Source organism: Mizuhopecten yessoensis, unplaced genomic scaffold, assembly GCF_002113885.1.
Source record: "Mizuhopecten yessoensis strain PY_sf001 unplaced genomic scaffold, ASM211388v2 scaffold413, whole genome shotgun sequence".
NCBI classification, from domain to species: domain Eukaryota; kingdom Metazoa; phylum Mollusca; class Bivalvia; order Pectinida; family Pectinidae; genus Mizuhopecten; species Mizuhopecten yessoensis.
In genome coordinates this window covers 82,434-103,874 of record NW_018403534.1, presented here as the reverse complement: position 1 = coordinate 103,874, position 21,441 = coordinate 82,434, and the positions used below count along the sequence as shown (strand labels likewise).

The following is a 21,441-nucleotide window of genomic DNA, read 5'->3' as shown; positions in this document are numbered from 1 at the left end:
TAATTTTCCCTTTGGGGCCCCGCCCTGGCCCCAGGGGTTGGGGTAGGAATCCCAATTTTACAATTTTGAAGCCTCATCTACCAAGGATGATTCTGACCAAGTTTGAAAAAAATCCATCCACTGGTTCTTGAGAAGAAGTTGAAAATGTAAAAGTTTACGCACGACGCACGACGGACGACGACGGACGAAAAGCGATTGGAATAGGTCACTTGAGCAAAGCTCAGGTGACCTAAAAAATAACTAGGAGAAAGTCCCCAAAGTCGGCAAGATCAGCTCTAACAAATTTTAACCATACCAAATAGATATTTTTCTAAATTTCCGAAAGCTTCGATCTCTTCATTAGGTCTATTAAGTTTGCGTTTCTTTTGAGGAAAATCTTCATTTTGATCTTCTTTCTCTTCCTTATCCGAGTTCATCTCGACCAATGCATGGAGTTTCCGCACGTCCCAGACATCTTCAAATGACAGAGTGCACGATTTTTCGGTTGGAAAATCTTGAAACGTGCTTAATATTTCTTGTGTAACAACTGAAGCAGCACTGAATGGCTTCCCCCCGACACAGTCACACGAGATTATTTTGAGTGTCATTAACTCGTTCCTTTTTTGTTCGACAAGAACAGCCTTCAATTCTTTCACAGCTCTACTAGGCCTACTGCACGCCGCCATTTTAATCCGAACGCATGCGCATTGGTTTTCATTAGTTATATGTTAAGCTGACAGTGTTCAGGCAAGCTTAATTATACGTCTGTGTTTATGCATGTGTCACTATACGAGGTTAATGTTTTTGGGTCCCCGTGCGCCGTACACGGACCTGTTTCCCGTAAGACATCAGTTTTATCTCAACAACGGCTAGATGGATTTTTCCGTAAAATTTCAAATAAATGTTTTAAAAATCTCATCTTTAAATAAAAATATAATGATCCCTGGAACTTTAAAATCGCCTGTGTCAGCAGGGGCATATGTAGTATCTTCGAATTACCGGTTTCCGCGCACTTAAGAATCATCCGCGATTTCGTACTCATATCACATGTATACAATCTACTAAAGGAAACAAAAAACTAGCAACATAAAACTGTATTAATAAAAAATTCAGAACAAACAATTTTTAACAAATTTTTCACGTCGGAAGTAGCCGTCATATGTTTCCGTGTGTCTATTTTGATTTAGTGTTCAAAGAAAGATAACTCGAATACACTAAAAAGAAATTCCTTACACTGACCTGCACGTTTGGAAAAAAAAATAAAAAATCTTTGATTATCAAAACAACTTTTTTTAAATTTCACATTTTTAATAGATTTTTCAAGATGTCAAATTGAACGAATACATGTAATTTTATTAACTTATTTGTTATATTTATTTAGTTATAATATATAATCTGGGATTTTTTTTCTTCTGCAGTTTGATATCGGTTTTGATGGTAAGTTATTTCTCATTTTGTTCTGTTTAAAATTGGTGAAAATTGGAAGTTCATTGCATTACAAGGTTTACGTTTCATTAAAAACACTGTTTATCGATATAAGAATGTCCCCTTGGCTCTTCGGATGTGGAAAAAATCGGCGAGGAGATGTGGCCTCATTTGCATACGACATTTTCGTACGTTTGTCAGACTACAAAAAAGACCGGTTCATGAATGAAATATATCACCGTTTTTTCATGTATGGGCTCATTTTGAGCAAGATAAAAAGTGCATTAAGCAAAACTGCATATTTATGCGTGTTTTTTTAATCGGTGATTATTTCTTATGTTTTCCGGACGAACTTCCGGTAATTTTTCTGTCAGTTTACAGACGATGGCCAAACGTCTAAAATATCCTTGTGTTGCGTCCAGCAGGTCACGTAGTTACGAGATATAACTTGATAAAATGGCTGCGCGGAAATACATAACGCGCGGAAACTGGTGACTAGACGATATATATATATTTATATTCTCCCTCATTCCAATCGTCCGCATATAAAATAATTAATTTCACAAACACATAAATGGGATTATAGCTCGTTGCTCATTCGATTTTATTTACAACTTCTTCCATCTTTCCACAAACATAATACACGCACAATCTAACCCCTTACTGACCGGCATATTTTACCTATCTTATTTGATTCATCTAGACTAAACGATACTTTCGTAATTAAGCCGTACGTGTTACTGTGTTGAGCAAACGAACTCGAAAGAGCGCACTAGCACGTGAACACACTATATAAATCCTACGTCACGTGACATCCACCCCGATGACCACGTCACCGTTAGCTCATGCATATGCCTACCATTGAATTTAATTTCATATATGTATGGGGCAAAGAAGTAATTCCAGCAGTGTGTATTTATATACGTCTCTGGATTACATTTCAGGGCGTGAATTTATGTGTACGCCGTACCCGTGCCCGGCCCTGTTTCCCGCACCCAGACTATGGACATTATTTGTTTTATCTAAACATCGACTCGATGGATTTAATTCATATTTTCTACAAAAAATTCAAATAAATATCTGAAAAAAATCTTAACTTCGAATGAAGGTTTAACACTTTTTTATTCGATCATTTATTCAATTTATATATTAAGATTATGGATGAATTCAAAGTCAGAATTAGTTTATTTTTTTGTGGTCTTAAAAAACTCCATTCCAGTATATTTAGACAATTTTTAAAATTCGTATAACCTATTTCAATTTTCCGTTTTTAAGCTCCCCATGTACTATTTCATTTATAAATCATCATTCATTACCCCAGCTTCTGTTATCTGATTAAGAAAAGAACAATAGACTTATCATAATTACCTGTTTTTTTAGAGAAAACAAATGATAATTTAATGAATAAAAAGAATTGTGGAAATACCATAATTATGCTATGTTGAAAACATTTTAAAGAAATGGTGTCCTCATAATATTATAAGCGGTATGCAAGATACAGGTTACGCTCCAATTTTGAGAATGGTAAGTGGAATTATGCATTAAGAATGCACTAAGAATGAAACAACTACAGCTGCAGCAGCGCAAATCCATTACACCGCAAAGAACCATCGGTAGTGCCAGTATAAGAGGTAGATGGTAACGAGGTATATATACTCGATAGTTTGATAGGTAGTACTAAACAGAAGGGTCATTTGTCAGCTTCTTTAGAAATTCAGTTATCATCAGCATATGGGGAAAATGGAGAAGTTTTGAAAACGATCTTATCAAACCTGCAGCAACAGACAAATGTGGTTGAACCTAGTAAAATTTTGTTTGGGTGGGTTTAACGGGAAGGAGGACTTATAATTCGATACTGATTGTATGGCACCTTTGCTAGATTTAATAAATATAGGAAAAAGAAGATTCTCAGACTTAATCCTTTGGTATTTTTATTGATTGTGAATCAGACGGTTGTCATCTTTCTAAATGTTTTTGACGATATATGGTTACTTTTGACGCTGGCTGTAACAATTCAGATGTGTAAGTAATACATCAGGTTTTAATTTTTCAAGAGATAGTTTTGTTTGGCATATCAGTAAATTTGCCTAGATACAATAATTTTATGTCTCATCGGATAGTTTAGTTATTTTATCAAACGCATCAGGAAGGGTGATTTTCAACTATATAATAAAAAAATTAATTATACATGTTTGGGGTATTTTTTATGAAACATTTACGATTAAATCATTTTAATTTAACAAATAACCTAAAGATGTATATAATGTAACAAATATCATATAAGTAGAAAGGAATAAATTTGCACGTATGCTGCGACGGATGGATGGATGGGTTTATCTGTATATTAGAATCGAAGAAATCATAAGATTAAACCGTATATAAAGGACAATTTGCAAAAAATTGTAAAATTCCAAGGCTGAGTACACAAATTCACGCCTGAAATATACCCATCGGCGATTTCAAAAAAAAATCGGAAGTATTAAACCTTCATTGAAAGTTGTGAATTTTTCAAATATTTGTTTGAAATTTTGTAGAAAACATGAGCTATTCCATTAACCGTTGTTAAGTTAAAAAAACATAATGTCCCTAGTCCGGGTACGGGAAACAGCTCCGGGTACGGCGTATACAATTCACGGGGACCATGCAAATAAAAACTGACCACCATATAACATTCTACTAAGTTTCTTTTTATATAAAATACAAGTACATCTCATGAAACACAAGTTCATCTCATATGAATGTGAAGTGCTTTATGCAACAATTCACTCAAGGAATTATTTGCATTGTTATCATCATTGTCAATAACATGCCTGTTTTAGAACCTGAAAAAGGTACTATCATGCCACCAGCTCGCGGCTTTCATGATCTGTTGTATTGGAACACTGCGTAATGATGTAGCACTAGTATAGCAGCAGCAATGTGTGCCCCAAAATTTTGCACATTCGCACTCGAATGTGACATCACATTTCTCAGCCACCTTGAGATTGTACTTCCTCACACTGGCCCATCACCGGCCTATAAGGTGACACAGTACTGATGAATACTTGTGTAGTATTGCCTCTGATTGATATAGTTCTGTTCAAATACTCTAGCATGGTATACATGTACACACATAGAGACAGATTGTCATGAAATTTTTGTATGTGAATAGATCGAGGCCTGGTGACGACCAGGTTTTTTTGTGACAAATGACTCAAAATTCTACAATTATTAACACTTAACGTGTCTATCTAGTGTATTGTGTCGTGTCGTAAAGTGTTTAGGTCTCCTGAACCATCAGGCTCAAGCCTGTCGATGTAATGACTGACACCATATTTGTATGTGTATTCACGACTGACACCATCTTTGTGTGTTAAATACTGACACCATCATCTTAGTCTGTGTAGTAATGACTAAAACATTTCGTGTCTGTGTACTTATAATTGACATCATCTGTGTGTATTACGTCCAATCTCTACTACGTCATAAACAACACGACACAAACATATCAGTTTGCCCGCCTAGCCCGCCGTGCGCTATAGAAAATAGAAATTGAGGACTGCTATATCCCAATATGAAACGCTAGGCAATACAAATTAGAATCCATATAGTTTAGGGTGTCACACCTCCTAGTATAGGGTCCAGGGGTCAAAGAGGTGTTCTCCAGTTCTTCCAGTGTATTTATATAGGGGACATTTAATGTCTGTTATAAAGGAAAACGTCTGTCCCAATTGAGGACAACTATATACCCAAATGCAGCTCAATATACATATTTACTGTTTTTGGGCGTGGTTCGATAATCTTTAACTTAATTCTCATATTTTTTTTGTTCAGTTAAACCATTGAAATTATTTCAATATACTGTATATATCAGCTTTAAAAAACCACTTGATACACAGATATATGTAGGTAAAGCTCACAAAAACAAATATGTTAGATTAGACAAATTACATACTACCAACATTACAGCATACAATTAGTGAGGCTAAGTTGATATTTAATGGAAAATGAAAAATATGGTCCAATTCTGAATATGTTCTAAACAATAATACACAATTAAGTAAAAAAAGCAAAAATATGCACAAAATGTCATTAGGATATAAAAAAAAAGTGTTTTTTTTTTCTTTACCAAAAAACAATTTAAACGAAAGCAGTCTCAACGATTAATCAATGCTATTTGATGCGATAATATGTATTTGAGGGAATGATGATATAAACGATGTATGTATACATATGCTACATATCAAGATATATCAGATAACAGCAGACCTTGACAATTGATGATATATTTGAAGTAAACGTAATGCAATGTGATTAATATTCTTCAAGACAGCATTGAATCATATATCATAGAAATTTAAAAAACCCCAATAAAATGTAGCACAGCAAGTGAAACAACTGTACATTTACCTGGATATATCTGTAGGTTTATGTTATGTACATATTTTCTTTCAATTATTCCCAGGTTCAATGTACATCAAAAGCACGATTAGTCTAAACAAATAATTGTTAAGACACTGGATAATTGTCAACGTATTACTTACCCTGCATAAAAATTCCCAAGCCTTGCTATACCCAGCGGCTTTATTATTGTGATGGAGAAATATTTCTCGAAAATAAGTATTAAAAACTGCAGTCGAGAACCTGCTTATCGTATCAAAGCATCACATAAACTTCCGTCGCCCAAAAAATACACATCTGGTTCAAAACATCATCTCTGTCTATAAAAATACCGAAACATCGTGATAAATGTAGTCAACAACCCATTGACTCTTATCAAATACTGCACAAAATCTAAGTAACAACTCCTGAATACTTTAAACCACTTTTAAATTAGTTCTCTTTAGGTTATATTTGTCAGTAGACTTGTGTACTCTTCGTATAAATGGCTCAACCCCCTTGATATTAATATTCTGATAAACTATGAACCGATTCAAACCTAAACAAAGCGAAACAAAAAGGTACGTATGCCATTTTCTTAAAGTCTTACGGCAACATTTTGCTGACTATTGCAACTGTCCAGTTTACTAGGAGCATCGTCTCAAGTTTTTGTGTCAACGTTTGTAGTGTCGTACATGTGTGGAACGTCCACCTCCCTGCGTTCAAGCTGTTCATAATTTCCCTCTGTGTGGGAGATCTGTGCAATACTTTGTTCCTTGTGAGTTGCTATTTCGTCATAGTTACCATCTAAAAAATGCAATAAAAAATATTAACTTCTTTCAGATTTAATGTCTGAAATGATATTAGTGCGCTGATATGCAATGAGATTGAGATATCCTTACACCGTTTGAAGCTAGGTAAAGATTGGGACAAAGTATCGCAGTTTCATGTCGCGAAACTAATTTCTTTTTAAAACACATGTATTGATCATTGTAGGCTCCTTTGATGTAGTGTTTTGCTTCGAATGGTTAATAATGGAATTTTGTTTTGTCTTTTGTGCAAACAGTGGAATCGGGAAAGACATCACTAATTTTCAAAACAAGAAAACGAACCAATATTTGTTTTTTCTCATTTCTTAATGTAAACTGGATCACAGTTTTTACCTTGATCGTTATTTAACCCTTTTGCAGTTCTCGACAATGTAATATCTGTCATATGTGTAGACCTTGTGGTGTCACCTCGCTTCATCGCCAGACGTCTGGTTTGAACAATGATCACGACGACCAGAGCCAGTATAACTACTCCAGATCCGACGCCTATCCCAACTGCAGCATCCTCATTCATTACTATAACAACTGCAACATTTCCATTAGTGAGTTATCATTGTATATCTTAAGCAATATTTATATGATGTCTGTTTGAAGAGATCCCCCTTAATATATTTTACCGTGATTGTGTTATAGCAAAAGCTACGTACAACAATGTGTTTGAAACACTTACTTCTACTGTTTTTGAAGGGTACAGTATTGGCTATACATGTACATGCAAACTCATCGCAGATAATGTAATAAAATAGTACCCTTGGTGTCACATTTGTCTCCTGTCCATCCATCTGTACATCCTGTTGCACAATCCCCCGAGTCCTTGTCACAACTCAAACCTTGGCAATCACCACAGGACTTTAAACATTGGCTGCCGTGAAAACCGGCTACACATACTACAACGGGAAATGGGAGTGCAGTGAATTAATTAAACTTGATTTGCTTGTAACGGGGAGTATTTTTTAGAAGAAAACAAATCTAGAATTTTTATCAAAAGAAAACATACTTTTTACTAACAACCATGGTAAACGCTAACTATTGAACACCAGCATACAGCAGATGTTGTGTCATTATACTAATAAAATATATTACCTGTAACTGGGCTACGGGCTAAGACTGGGCTCACGCCTCTGGAATTATGTTACAGAATCTTAGCCCTTTGACTGAGAAATACCGATCTTGCTCAGTTACATTTTTTTTCTCTCGCACTGTTTAGTCTGAAAACAAACTATTCAATAGTATTTAATGCCGTCTGGGCCTCAAATAAGAAGGGCCACCTCTAAAGCTACATTGGAATGCTTTTGCGTAAAACTATAGTCCGTAGATTATATTTCATCTACAACATCAGGCATCAAAACAACACATATAACGACAAAACAGAATATTTATAATGCAGATTGTCAATTTCAAGCCGTTACCGCGCGGAAGAATACATCGCAGTGTAAAACTGCCGCGAAATGTTATGTAAAGGTTCCAGACAGATCGGACGCGATAGAACAATCTAGCATGAAGTATGACGTGGGATATCTCTGTCTGAGGTGCGAGATATGTACGTCTGTACTGAACACGTGTTGTCCAATGCTTGTATCATGACTTGTCACCAACAGTTTGTAGAATGATTTTCTGATTATTTACTTTATCAACCGATATGAAATACCGAAATACTTGTGTATGACCCCTTACGTTGTGCGATCCCACAATTGTATCTAAGCGTTTTTTATCGATTTATTGTTTTCAAATATTACGCCGAAAATCGTCTTTTGTAATTTAATAAACACAAATAATAGTAAAATTAAAACAACAAGTGTATTCAGTGTTAAAGTGATAAAGATACACCCAGAGTCTAATTGTTTATTCCAATGAAAACAAAATCTATACTGATTATCATTATTTATTGTTAAGGAGGAGAAAAGAGGACAAAAGTGATTAAATGCAATGTAGTTTGACCGACTAATCAACATTATATGCACATTAGATGAACATTGAAATTACATATAGATCGTACCTTCGCATTCTCCGCTACTCCTATAACACAAAGCATCTTGACAGTTGTCAGGACAAGACTCGTTACACTCAGAGCCATAGAATCCGGCTTCACATTCTAGAATATTGAAACACGTGTTGTAGAAGGGTTCATGTAACTCAGCCATTTAAATTGTATATGTATGACATTTCAATGACTAGTACGGCATTACCAATGAAGCGATTGTACATACATATATTTATCACATACCTGTTGAATCTTGTTATAGTGATACAAGCAATTTTTAGACCATGAAATACAAAGTTCTGTATTGCACATGTGCAATACGGAACGTTGTATTTACCTACTAGCCGGAACTACTTTTTATGGGAATCCCATTGTCATAGCAAACTGAAAAGTTCCCGGTATTTGCAAAAAAATATCAAAGTTTATAAGATCTTTATATGGATCTCTACCAAATACGAAAGGTATGTGATAAAAGTAAGACCACACACTTGTGTTTCTCTAACGAATCATAAAGCACTCATTTATTGCGCGGACGTATATATTCGTCCGCACAATAAACTCGTGCTTTCTGATTTGTTAGAAAAACACAAGTGTGTGGTCTTGCATATGTATGGCATTGTTTACCAATCACTACAGATGAATAATTTACTGAACTGCATTTAAAATCTCGCCAATTAAGGTGTACGTTTATTTCACATATTTATCGAACACAGATTGGGAAAATGTATCTTATATGTAATCAATTCCGATAAAGGGGAAGAATAGCTTACCTGTGCACTGGCCGTCGTCCTTCATACAAACATTGTTTTTGCAGTTAATAAGGCAAGGCTGAGTACAGTAAATACCATAGAATCCATTATCACATTCTGCAAATTTCGGTAAATAGGTAAAACGAAGTATCAATTAAAATCACAAGTAAATTATCATATGCCTCTGAAAAATTATAACATGTGTATGAGATATCGATTGAAGGTTGTGATTTGTGTATGCACTGATACACATGCAATAACAATCTGAAAATTTCGTTTAAACGATTTATTCATAAAAATGACCAGTAAATGATCACATGCCACTAAGACATTATCATGTATACATGATATATCGATTCAAGGGCGTAGCTCGTATATGCACAGTTCTGTGCCCGTGTCTTCCATTTCTTTTATGTTGGTGTACGCTATGTTTCGATATATCAATGACACACCTATGAATATCACAGTGCTAATATGGAAAAATATGTTCATATAAACATCTATTGTTCATCGTTTATTTGTATTTTACCTTACAAAACAACGTTTTAAATTTCATTAGCAAGATGATATTACCTGGAGAAAAGTGTTTTCCTACCTTGGCACTGGCCGTTGTCTATATTACAAACGTTGTTTTTGCAGTTAACAGGGCAAGACTGATTACAGAAACTGCCATGGAATCCAATATCACATTCTGAAATGTCGGTTATCTAATGTACCAATACAAATGACCAGTAAATTGTCACATGGCTCTCACAAACTATTACATATGTATGCTATATTTGATCGAACGGCGTGGCTCGTGTTTGTACATTTGTGTGCCTGCGTCTACTATTGCATTGTTGTACACTTTTATTTCGATACTTAATATTCTATAGATTATCTTAAATCTGCCTTTTACTTAACTCTTCAACGATCAATAAGCAATGTATCCATTCCTGCACAAAAGTAGTTCCCTAACCTTTGTAATGACAATTGTCCTGGTTACAGATGCTGTTTTGGTAGTCAATAGGGCACGACCGATTACAGAAGCTACTATAGAATTCTTAAAATATAGAAAAATTGTGACGAAAAGTATTATCTAAAGAGCTCCATATATTTATATTGTACTTACTACGAAAATCATTCAATCGTTTTATGAATTCATCAATAGACAAGCGTTACTGAATTGACGAAGCAAATTGTCGTTTGATATCAGAATTAAAACAAAGATGTTTTTTTTTTATTATATCTTAAGGATATTACTTTTTATCGTTATTTTGAAAATCAAGAATTGAAATTTGCTTGTGAACACTACTTACGAACACAATGACCTGACGTTTTGTCACATGTGTCAGTGCTACAGCCACTAGGACATGGTGTACAGGATGGTCCGTAGAATCCATCATTACAGCCTGAAATATGTTCAGTTATTACATGTTACAGTAGTATTGGAGACAAAATTGAATAACTCCATATTGAATATATCAACAATGCTTACACATGCCCAGTTGAAGCAAACTGTGTGTTTACATACATGTCAATATCAATTACATCGCAAGAATATCAACTTAATTTATTATTTTAATTATATACCTCTGTGATATTTATCCATCGTATAAAAGTATCTGCATTATTTATGGCGAACACTAAATATACACTGAAGACTTTTTCTACTATTTCCTGTTGACCACTTAAAATTATATCTAACAGAGCAGAAACAGACACAATGACGAAAAATTGGAACGGCTATACAAAATTCTTTGCAGGCATTGGATGAATATTATCTGTCAACTCAAACAGTGACATCTTGTGTTATATTCAGTGCTTAGATGTAAATCTGTCTAACACCTTTTTTGGTGCCAACTTTCAAACTGCAATGCATCGATTCTTTCGGTTATTTCGTACGGTTATATACATATATAATACTGTATAATATGTTCTTGACTCTCATTAGTACTGATTACGTTTTTTAAGGGGAAACGTTCAAACATAGCTGTGGTAGTGCAGCGGTTATTTAGATTGGGGATCGATACGAAATACAGGTTTACAATACATCATGAATAAACAACAAAATATCGGACTAATCAGGTGCGAGATTAAAACTCAATAATGTGTTACTAACTGACATCGGGTTGTCAGTCTTGACCTAACGATTTTAGTACATACTAACATCAGCTTGCGCGTTGGTTGTGATTTTACAGAGTCTTAGCAATCGATTGAGATAACCCGAATACGCTTAGTTACATGTTCTATATTGTTAATGTCTATTTCAGATGTATATTTCTGGTAAAAAGTACAGCAGGGTAATCGTTATAAAGGAACATCTGTCTTACCTGTGCACTGACCATTGTCCTTGTTACAAACATTGTTTTTGCAGTAACTAGAGCAAGGCTGATCACAAAAACTACTGTAGAATCCAATAAAACATTCTGTGTTGAAAAGAAACATACTTTTATCTGGCGACTTTCATTAAGCAACGTAAATAACACTCTATTCATTATTTCCAACACAGACTAACAAATTGTCGTTGACGATGTCGTTTTGTAGTCCAGTTATGTGACTGCACAACAAATTAAAGGCAAAATATACTAACCAGCAATTACATATACACAACGAACCTTATTTCAAATATTCCATTGATCAAAACCAATTTTATTTAATTGCACATTTTTGTGGACATAAGCACAGAACGAGTTGATCGAATGCTGAATTATACAACTGTGAGCATCGTGTGTGGACGATGTATGCACGGCGTGCTCATGCTAGTTTTGGGTGCAATGTGCTCTCACACAATTGCAAGGTTGGAATTATGTTACAGAATCTTGACCCTCGATTGAGATTTCCCGATTTACTCAGTTACAAATTATGCATTGTAAAAGACCTATTTCAGTGTATTCCTAGCATACATCAGTATATTCATTTTTAAAATAAAATTTGTTTTACCTGTGCATTGAGCATTGTCCTTGTAACAAACGTTGTTTTTACAGTTAACAGGGCAAGACTGATTACAAAAACTGCCATAAAATCCAATATCACATTCTGAAAAGAAAGAAAACAAAACAATATGAAACAGTTTATTCTCGCAACCTTAATTTAGCCGATATTTGTCACGCAAAATGTATTATCTTATTTATTTTTTCCAAATAAATGGTAATGTTTGATCATCAGGATGAACGATTTTCTCCTACGGATCAGTTAACTGTAGACAAGTAGCACTTCAACTATGTAACTGTCATAATCGGATGAGATTTTGAGTAATCACTTCAGCAGTATATTATTGATAAACTCTTTGGAAGTGAAACAAATATTTTATCAGTAGTGTAAAACTGTCAATCCTTCATCACAAAAGTATACGCTGATGAATAGGCATGTATCTGTAGTCACTTTATTGTAACGTTTCAACTCCCGACCGAATAAATTAAATAACATGTTGATCTTGTAAGCATCCAAGAAACTTTCTGAAAGATGACGATGAATACTACTTACGAACACAATGTCCTGACGTTTTGTCACATGTGTCAGGGCTACAGCCAACAGGACATGGTGTACAGAATGGTCCGTAGTATCCATCAATACAGTCTGAAATATGATAAATGTTTGAACTGAACGTGTAAATATTGAAAGGTTACACTTAATAATGTTGAATACCTTTAAACACATCTGCAGGAATCATTACGTTGTAGTTGGATAACCAATTGTCTAAATTATATAACTATGACAAATGAGCTTTGAATGGATTTAAATGTTCAAAGTGCATTCCGATGTTCTGCCAATTCATGTTATGCTTCGATATGCAAAACAAATGTAGCAATCCAACAACTTTTCTTGATGGGTTTTATTCGATGGAATACTTTATTGTTCATGGAATTTGTCACAAATTGTGATTGTAGTAAATAAACTAGAACTACATACACGTATGCCAACTTCTATGTCTGCACAATTATACCTTGCAACTGTGTTAATATAGTTTAAATTCCGCATTGCAACTTATAAAAAATAAAATAAACTGATTGTAGACCAATAAGAATTGCATGTATTTTATTGTGATACGTTGCAAGTCTTTAGAGTAGCCCTAAACCTAAATAGATGTATTTGTTGAACCATTTTTGTATGTATATTTGTTCTGACAAGAATGCTACGTAGTACCTGTACACTGGCCTTCAACAGGACAGCTTGTGTCCTTACAGTTTACTGGACATCTGCACAATGTGCCTGAAAATCCCGCTGTGCAGCCGTCTGTAAAGTAGGAGTGATAATGATTTTACAAATTGTAAATGTACCAGGTGCACAATCAAAATGGAATAGTGTATCTATCGTACAGATTGTTTATTGCTAGTATTAATTAAGGTGAGTTTCCTTCAATACAACTTAAGAACAACAAAAAGCCAAATATACCGCAAACATAGCAAATTCCTTCCCCATGCGATTGCATCTTTATATTACTCTCGTCACTTTCATAGGCAGCCGCTAGAAGAAAGTGGACAGGCAACGTTTAGCGAACAGATTTACATATGCATGCTGGTTTGTGTTCGGCGTTGGGGTTGACTTTTAGACGAGTACTGACACATGCCCTTCTCAGGAGACTGTTCATTGTATAACGTCAATAATATTGGTATTTTTACACGTGCATATTGACATAATATAATTAATTTTTAATTATTTCGTCCAAAACCCATATCCGCACATGACGTTTTAACTGAAATATTGCGTTGAAACTAAAATTTAATTTGAATGATAGTGGGTTATCCTAAATACATTAAGTATCTACACATAATGTGAATCTAATTAACACGTTGGCATATGTAGTTATTCTCATTACTTAGAAAGAGGCTCAGGGCCTTTATCTCATCTTGATTTTTTTTTAATTTAAAAAATTTAAATACTGTACACTTTAAGCAAAATAAAATACAAGGAATCACCAGGGGTGGGTAAGACACCGCAGAAATGTAAGTATATGTGTCTTCATACCTAGTATTTATTATCACCATAGGATGGATATTTCAACTGTTCCCATACTATTACCAATTTACATGGTCAGATTCCGGGGCCATTCCGATCAGTATGATTGTATTCTTCATTTGTAAGTCTGTGCTTGAAGTCTGGGGAATTTGTCCACATCACCGTATAGCGTGACCCCCAAGCTTCATATGGGAACATATGTGTATCTGTCCCTTCATACCTAGCACATGACTGTAGGGGGGTGGGGAGTGGGGTGTCATTTTAACAGTTTGTTTGTTATGACTAGGGATACAACACCAACTGGTGTTGCAAAAACCCATGGACCAATCCTAATAGCATGAGTGTATTGGTCTCTTCACGTCAAACAATGACGTTAATCTTTGGCATTGTATAATATTAATATTGACCAAGTTTCATCTGAATCCGGTCATTTTTGACAGTTATTGTGCAGATACCGTCAACAGATCAGACCGCAAAATGCTAATAAATTGTTGGGAAAACAACTATAGTCCCCTGATACTCCACCTCTGAAGTCTTTAAATGGTATTGCCTTTGTTCTGCTAAAGCTACGTGACGATACAAATAAGGAGTTATTAGTACATCTTTTGCTGCTGCTTGTCTTTCTCAAAACCAATCGTAATATTAACGCAAAGTATTTGTAAATGAGATGAAATAATAATCAAGAAAATAGATCTATCATAGCAAAACAAATGTCCTATCCCCTCTATCTGAGGGTGCAAAGCAAGTAAGCGTTATATCTTACCTGTACAAGCTCCAGTAAGACTGTCGCATTTATTTACCGCACAGTTAACCGGACATGGGACGCAAAATGCACCGGTTTTATGATATCCAGCAGCGCAATCTCCTGAAATTCGGGTTTGGTAGAAATAAATAATGCTGTATTTTATAGTTTTAGTTAAAGCCATTTTGTGTGTACACGTTAGCATACAATGTATACATTGTGGTATCCAACGCTGAAAACACAGTACATATCAGGTCAAGTTGTATTTCAATTTGATGTTAATCGCATTGCACTGTCTTATCAGTGCTAGAAACGATCCTTTCTAATTTGATTTTGTTTGAATGTTTTTTTTCAATTACCTTTTATTGATCGTACAATCCTACCAAATGACACATTTGTGCAAGCATGTCTAAACCACGGAGGCAACAACTGCCTCAACATAGATCTTCGCACCATGTAAACAGTACGTTTGGTGCGTTTTGTTACTCAAAAACATGTAATGTCAATGAACTAGCTTATTCAAAAATATTTCATATGTACGCGTATAGTGGTTAACACAAAACAATCATTTTTGACACTTTAAACACTATAAACATCTTAATTTGCTGACATTGATAGAACAGCTTCATTAATCTGAGTAACTTATCAACTAATTAAGTTATCAACTAATATAAATATAATACTCACGAGAGCGGAAATTACTAGCGTTAAAGTCAGATACTTTCTGGGTTTTTTTTAATTGTTTTTTTTATTCATTTTATTTTCATGACATGATACAACACCTATGGTACATGATTGTTAAGCTGTTAAAACTTCTTAAGAGTTGTTGTTAATAAAAAAAAATCACTATGAACACATACCTGTACCTATATTCGCACACAGACACACATACACTTACAGTTAAACACTCACACAAATTGATATATAAATAAATTATTAATAAATAAATGGTATTCGTGACATTAGGTATACAGACAAGAATCAAATGCACACAAAAGACAAAGGACAAGACATGTGGGACAAAACAAGGACAAGGGAAACCTAAGTCAGAAAGATGTTATATTAATTTCTTTTAATTTTTAAATTTGCAACCAGTGAAGTATTTGTGTATTAATCTGTATTTTATTTTTAATATAACTTTTAGATATTAGGATTTTGTGAGCTTTTAATTCGAATTTGATATGATTTTTTAGACCATTCAGATTGAGTTCTCTTTCAAGGCATTCTGATTAATATATGTATTGTTTTACCGTGAGTAATATCAAGTTATCAAGGTTGAACTTTGTATATTTATTAATTTGCTTGCCAAAGATGAATTCTTTTTTATTAAATCGAAGGCCAAGATTTTTAGCAATAATCGTAATTCTTATATGTTCTATCAAATTAGATACCTTTTCACAATCCCATAATATATGTGTTATTGTTTCTGGATGAGTTTTACAAAAAGTGCACATATAGTTATCTAATTTACCAATTTGAAATAAAAAAATTGTTTGTGGTTAGGATTCTATGATTTATTCTGAATAGTAACCATTGTAGTTTGGAACTGGTACAGGTATTGAAAGGATATTTGTATATATTTTTCCATGTTTCTTCATCAATTTTGAAATTTTGATTACATTTGTTTTGGGCGGTAGGTTTAACTTCATTTTTCATTAATATGGTATATATTTGACGAGCTCCTTTTTTACATCTTAGGATTAACATAGTATTATTTTCTGAATCGAAAGCTTGGCGGTTCTTCCTTATGTACTGACCTATAACATTTTTCAGACTCTGATAACTTAAAAAATTGGCACGAATGTAAAATTTTTCACAAAATTCTTCTAAGCTGTATAAAGATCTATCTTTTTTAATAATGTTATGGATAAAATGTACCCCTTTTTTGTACCATGTATTATTGAAGATAACTTTTCGATCTATTTTTATTTCACTGTTAAACCATATTGGATTTTCACTAATATTTGTTTTGTATATTTTGCTTGCAGTGATAGTTTTATACCAGGCATCTAAAACATCTTTCCAAAATACATTTTTACAATGTTTTGATATTTCTTTCAATTTCTCAATTCCAATATTTGCTAATTTCTGTTTATCAAATAACGATTCCACAACAATACCCCAATTTCCTAGTTTACTATATATCCTTCTAATCCAAGTTGCTTAAGGAGTTATAAAAGATTTTAGATGTATCATTTTAAGCCCCCCTTCTTCATAGTTTTTTTTTTTTATTATATCCCTTTTTACCTGAACTGGTTTACCATTCCATAGAAAATTGTACAATGTATTGTTAATTTGTTTAATATATAAGTCGTCAGGATTGGGAAGCGATATAAACAAATGATTAAACTGAGATATTAGTAGAGTTTTGATAACAACTATTTTACCTATTGGTGTAAGTATTCTTTTGTTCCAGACAGATATTAAAGACTTTAATTTTGCAAGCTTTTTGTCAAAATTCAGTTTGATAATTCTGTGAAGGTCTACATCGTATTCTATGCCAAATAGAGTAAAGCGTGCACTTCCCCATTTTAAGTCAAAATTTGTAATAAAAGTGTTTTCATTGTATTTTTTGCTGCCAATCCATATTACCTGGGTCTTGGAGAAGTTCATTTTTAGTCCTGAAATACTAGCAAAGTAGTTAAGAGCTTTTAATGTTTCATCTAAAGATTTTTTTGAACCATCTAGAATAACAGATGTGTCATCAGCAAATTGTGATAAGAGAATTTCCTTTTCCCTGATAAGTATTCCTTTGATATTTGTATTAGGTCAGGTTTTTTTTTGGTCCATATTCTAATATATGCTAATTTTTTTTCGAGGTATTGGGTCTACAGTCATTTACATTTAATGGAACTTTGGAACACTAATCCTAATATTCCCTGCATGAACGTTCAAGATGTTATAGATATGCTACATCTCTAACCGACAGGTCAAATGACACAGGTTCATGCGCAGGTAAAAATTATGTATTGTCTAGTGTTTGTTATATGCAGAACAACGTTGGGTTAGAAGTATTTGCATACCTTATATGCAAAGGTTCATTCGGCAAGAAAATCAAAAAATATTTGAAACCATCATAAAAATAAAACCAACACAGGACACATAATATTCGTTATGGCATGTCTTTTTCATTTAGTTTGTACATCACTGTGTTTTTATGTGTTACCGGTACTGTTATGTTGTATGTTTTTAAGCTTTCTAGGGTTTTTTTAAATTCTCAGATTGTCGAACCTTCTTTTTTAGAATATTTTTCTACAAATAAGATGTCGCTGTAATATACAGAAATATCAGAAAAATACCGAAATTAATATAATATTTCATTCACAGATATATACAATTTAATTGGTTTATAGGTATCGATTTACTTATAAAAAAACTCCCCGCTTTCTTTGTGATCAAAGATATATACGATCGCGGTGGTAAAAGTATTTCTTCTTTTTTTTAAACAACACATCGTATATCTGTATGAATGTGAAATGAAAGGTAGGGTTATTGTAAACAGTCCTAATGAACTCTTTAATAAATTCAGCCTCGTACGAAACACTGTTTCTTCCTATAAGAATGCCTGCAATATTCCAGAGGGTCTTGCCACTGAACTTTACACAGATCATTTTCCCTTTGTTGTACTCGGCATATATGCTCCAAAATTATCTACAAGCATATATATTTATATCTAAAGCTCTCACAATAGGAGTAAAAGAGCGTCCCTTCATTTTGGTATTAGGAATGATAGACAGTGGAGAAGTCTAAGAGAAGAAGCATTGTCGTTCTGTCAGAAGTGTGATATATCAATAGGTCTATAGCATAAGTGTCAGTAGGTCTATATCATAGGTGTATTTCAGACATTTGTAACGAACCCCTGTTGATCAGTGCAATGTAACAGACGGTATTTCTGATAAATTGCATGAGCATTAAAAGTTGTTTCCATTGCCGGCATTGGTTATTTCAACATATGTGGATTTTGTACGATATCGCAGACCTTAGTCTTGTTTTGTTGTAATAGAAGGTGTTTTTTTTTTCATATTGTCTTTTTTTGGCACATTTAAAATTACATTGTCAAGCATCACATTGCCCAGCGATATTTCAGTAGCTGTCATGTTTATTTACATTGGATATTGTAGTTCCGGTCGGTGTTGTATTAATACGCTAAGAATTATGTCTTGTGGTGCATGACATTTAAAGTCCCATAAACGACAAAGCTTTTAAATAGCCTATATAGTGACAATGCCATGCAAATGTAAATATCATGTATTACGAGTACACATAGATTTGATCCTAAAAATCACATGAATGTGGTCATATTAAGCAAACACTTAAAAAATACCACTCACAAAGACAGATGCCATATCATAAAACAACCAGGGTCAATGGGCGCATGGAAAACTACATTTATTGAAGCATTAGCTATATGTACGAATGTTCTCATTTCTTAGGTATGAAATACCCGAAAACATATTTGCTCTACAATTCTCATTATTGTTCATACGTAGGAAATTTCAGAGAACAAGGATACGTACCACATGTACCAGATGTTGCGTCACACATGTTATTGACACAGTTCATGCAGTCGTTATTGCAATTTCCATTTCCGTACTTTCCAACTGGACACCCTGGAAAAGAAATGCAATGTCTACTAACGAAATTTGAGCATTATATCCAGGTGATACGATGTGTTGATACTGAGCAGGGGCAACTTTTGTATTACTTTAGATGTATTATGCATTATATCCCGTATTATGTATAAAAGCAAACGGAATTCGTACTAATTGAATGTAAATATTCTTTCTCACAACCACATACATGACCCAACCTTAATAACAAAATAGGAGTAGAATTGAGTGGGTTGTACCATTTCATATGTTATTGTATAAGTAATAATACTGTTTTAAGTGCATTAAACTAGCAATGCCATTGTAAAGCGGTGTAACAATGAAGGCAAGTGTCTAATTCTTTATTCTAATTATATATATATATATATATTGTAATGATATTCATGGTCAATTTTAAGTTAATGTTAGCAAGTGATTCGTTCATTGTTGCCATTTGCAATGTTGCCTGCTATTTATAACGTGGGGTAGTTGGTTGAAATATGAATATACCCGATGTTGGCTATAGTTTATAATGTTGTTTTTTTTAAATGTTTTTATCTGACACATAGTTTAACTACATTGATAAATGCAAATATGTTGTCGCACATGGATATCACGTATAACACTTAGAAATAGCTTGAAAACGACAATTAACACCTCTATTTTAGTATTGCAATCTATTACCGAGTCATATTCTGTAACATATTTTAGCCGAGCCTCTACAGACTCCAATGTTTTGAGTTCCATTACCCGATCAAATGTGAAATGTCACATAAAAAGATATTCCGTTCGAGCCAGAGTTAAAAATGTTATGTAATAATTGTTGTTATATAGACATTGCTAATGTATAAACATCAGAAAACGGCGGCTTAAAAATATCGTTTTATCGATCCTTAATGAACAAAGACTTTAAATATGAAAAATCACAGGAATTCAATAAACATAAGAATATACTCCTAGTAGTTGTACTATGATATTTAACAAATGTAAAATGTGTAAAGTTCCTGAATTATCACAACGTATTGATAAAATAATATTGATAAGATAAATAGGGTGTGTAAATAACCAATGCAGATTCACAGATGTTGTTTAACAAGCAGGTTCGTCGTCATGAATTGTACGTAATATTTAATCAGAACCATGCACACATTTCTATGTTCCAAACAATTTTCTTATACAAATATAAATAAAGAGGTCACAATATGGTTTATATTCGTAGAAGTAAAAGTTGGCAAAAAAACTGGCTCTATTTTAACCAGATAATTCCCAGTGCCAATATTTGACCAGAAAATGTCTTTAATTGAAATAAATCCCCGACGTAAAAGCGATCCAGGAACGAATATATATTTACAAATTATCTCTACACGTTCGGTATTATATCATTATTTGACGTCACTTTCCTTTCGTTCGTCTTTTCTAAATACGATGACCTTGTTTTTATTTCCATAAGTTGTTTTTAAGTCCATGTGTTGCAGTATGTCTCATTCTTACTGTTGTGTGCATCAGTTTCATTTATGTGATATCATCAGAACAGCGTATATATTGTCAAATATGTGGGGTTGAGGCTGGGGCGGTATTATTGATTAACATGTCACCTGACCGTCTATCTACATTGTAATACGATGCATCCCTGGGTATAGCAGTGAGAACGACTTTAATCTGATGTCTTTCCGCAGACAGTTTTCTATATTTGAACGCTATGTGTTGATATGCTGTGTAATCATATGACATACAGTGTTTCTATTTAATAAATTGATAAGATATATATTCGGTCATGAAAATGCGTAGTTTGTTGACATTAACTAAAAGATGTTTCGTATCTATCCTCAAATATTTAGTGCCATAAAAT

The 21,441-nt window shown here is 33.7% G+C and overlaps 2 protein-coding genes across 4 annotated transcripts in view; both read right to left on the bottom strand.

Annotated features, from left to right (window-relative positions):
- LOC110448033 overlaps positions 1–665 on the bottom strand; it is an 18,428-nt gene extending 17,763 nt beyond the window's left edge. The window contains exon 1 of the mRNA XM_021494068.1: positions 296–665. Coding sequence (XP_021349743.1) covers positions 296–665 — 370 coding nt within the window. The remainder of the gene's footprint in view (positions 1–295) is intronic.
- A 1,320-nt stretch (positions 666–1,985) lies between these two features.
- The window catches only part of LOC110448002 (multiple epidermal growth factor-like domains protein 10), a 33,096-nt gene continuing 13,640 nt past the window's right edge, over positions 1,986–21,441 (bottom strand). Inside the window, exons 4-17 of one of the 3 annotated variants that reach the window (XM_021494022.1) lie at positions 19,521–19,613; positions 15,025–15,126; positions 13,449–13,538; positions 12,789–12,881; positions 12,246–12,341; positions 11,636–11,731; positions 10,622–10,714; positions 10,282–10,365; positions 9,919–10,014; positions 9,345–9,440; positions 8,590–8,685; positions 7,343–7,480; positions 6,927–7,118; positions 1,986–6,570 (exon numbers count right to left, since the gene is read on the bottom strand). In XM_021494022.1, the coding sequence (XP_021349697.1) occupies positions 6,425–6,570; positions 6,927–7,118; positions 7,343–7,480; positions 8,590–8,685; positions 9,345–9,440; positions 9,919–10,014; positions 10,282–10,365; positions 10,622–10,714; positions 11,636–11,731; positions 12,246–12,341; positions 12,789–12,881; positions 13,449–13,538; positions 15,025–15,126; positions 19,521–19,613 (1,511 nt within the window). In that variant the 3' untranslated portion in view covers positions 1,986–6,424. The remainder of the gene's footprint in view (positions 6,571–6,926; positions 7,119–7,342; positions 7,481–8,589; positions 8,686–9,344; positions 9,441–9,918; positions 10,015–10,281; positions 10,366–10,621; positions 10,715–11,635; positions 11,732–12,245; positions 12,342–12,788; positions 12,882–13,448; positions 13,539–15,024; positions 15,127–19,520; positions 19,614–21,441) is intronic. The other 2 variants (XM_021494028.1, XM_021494037.1) reach the window with 2 other exon arrangements.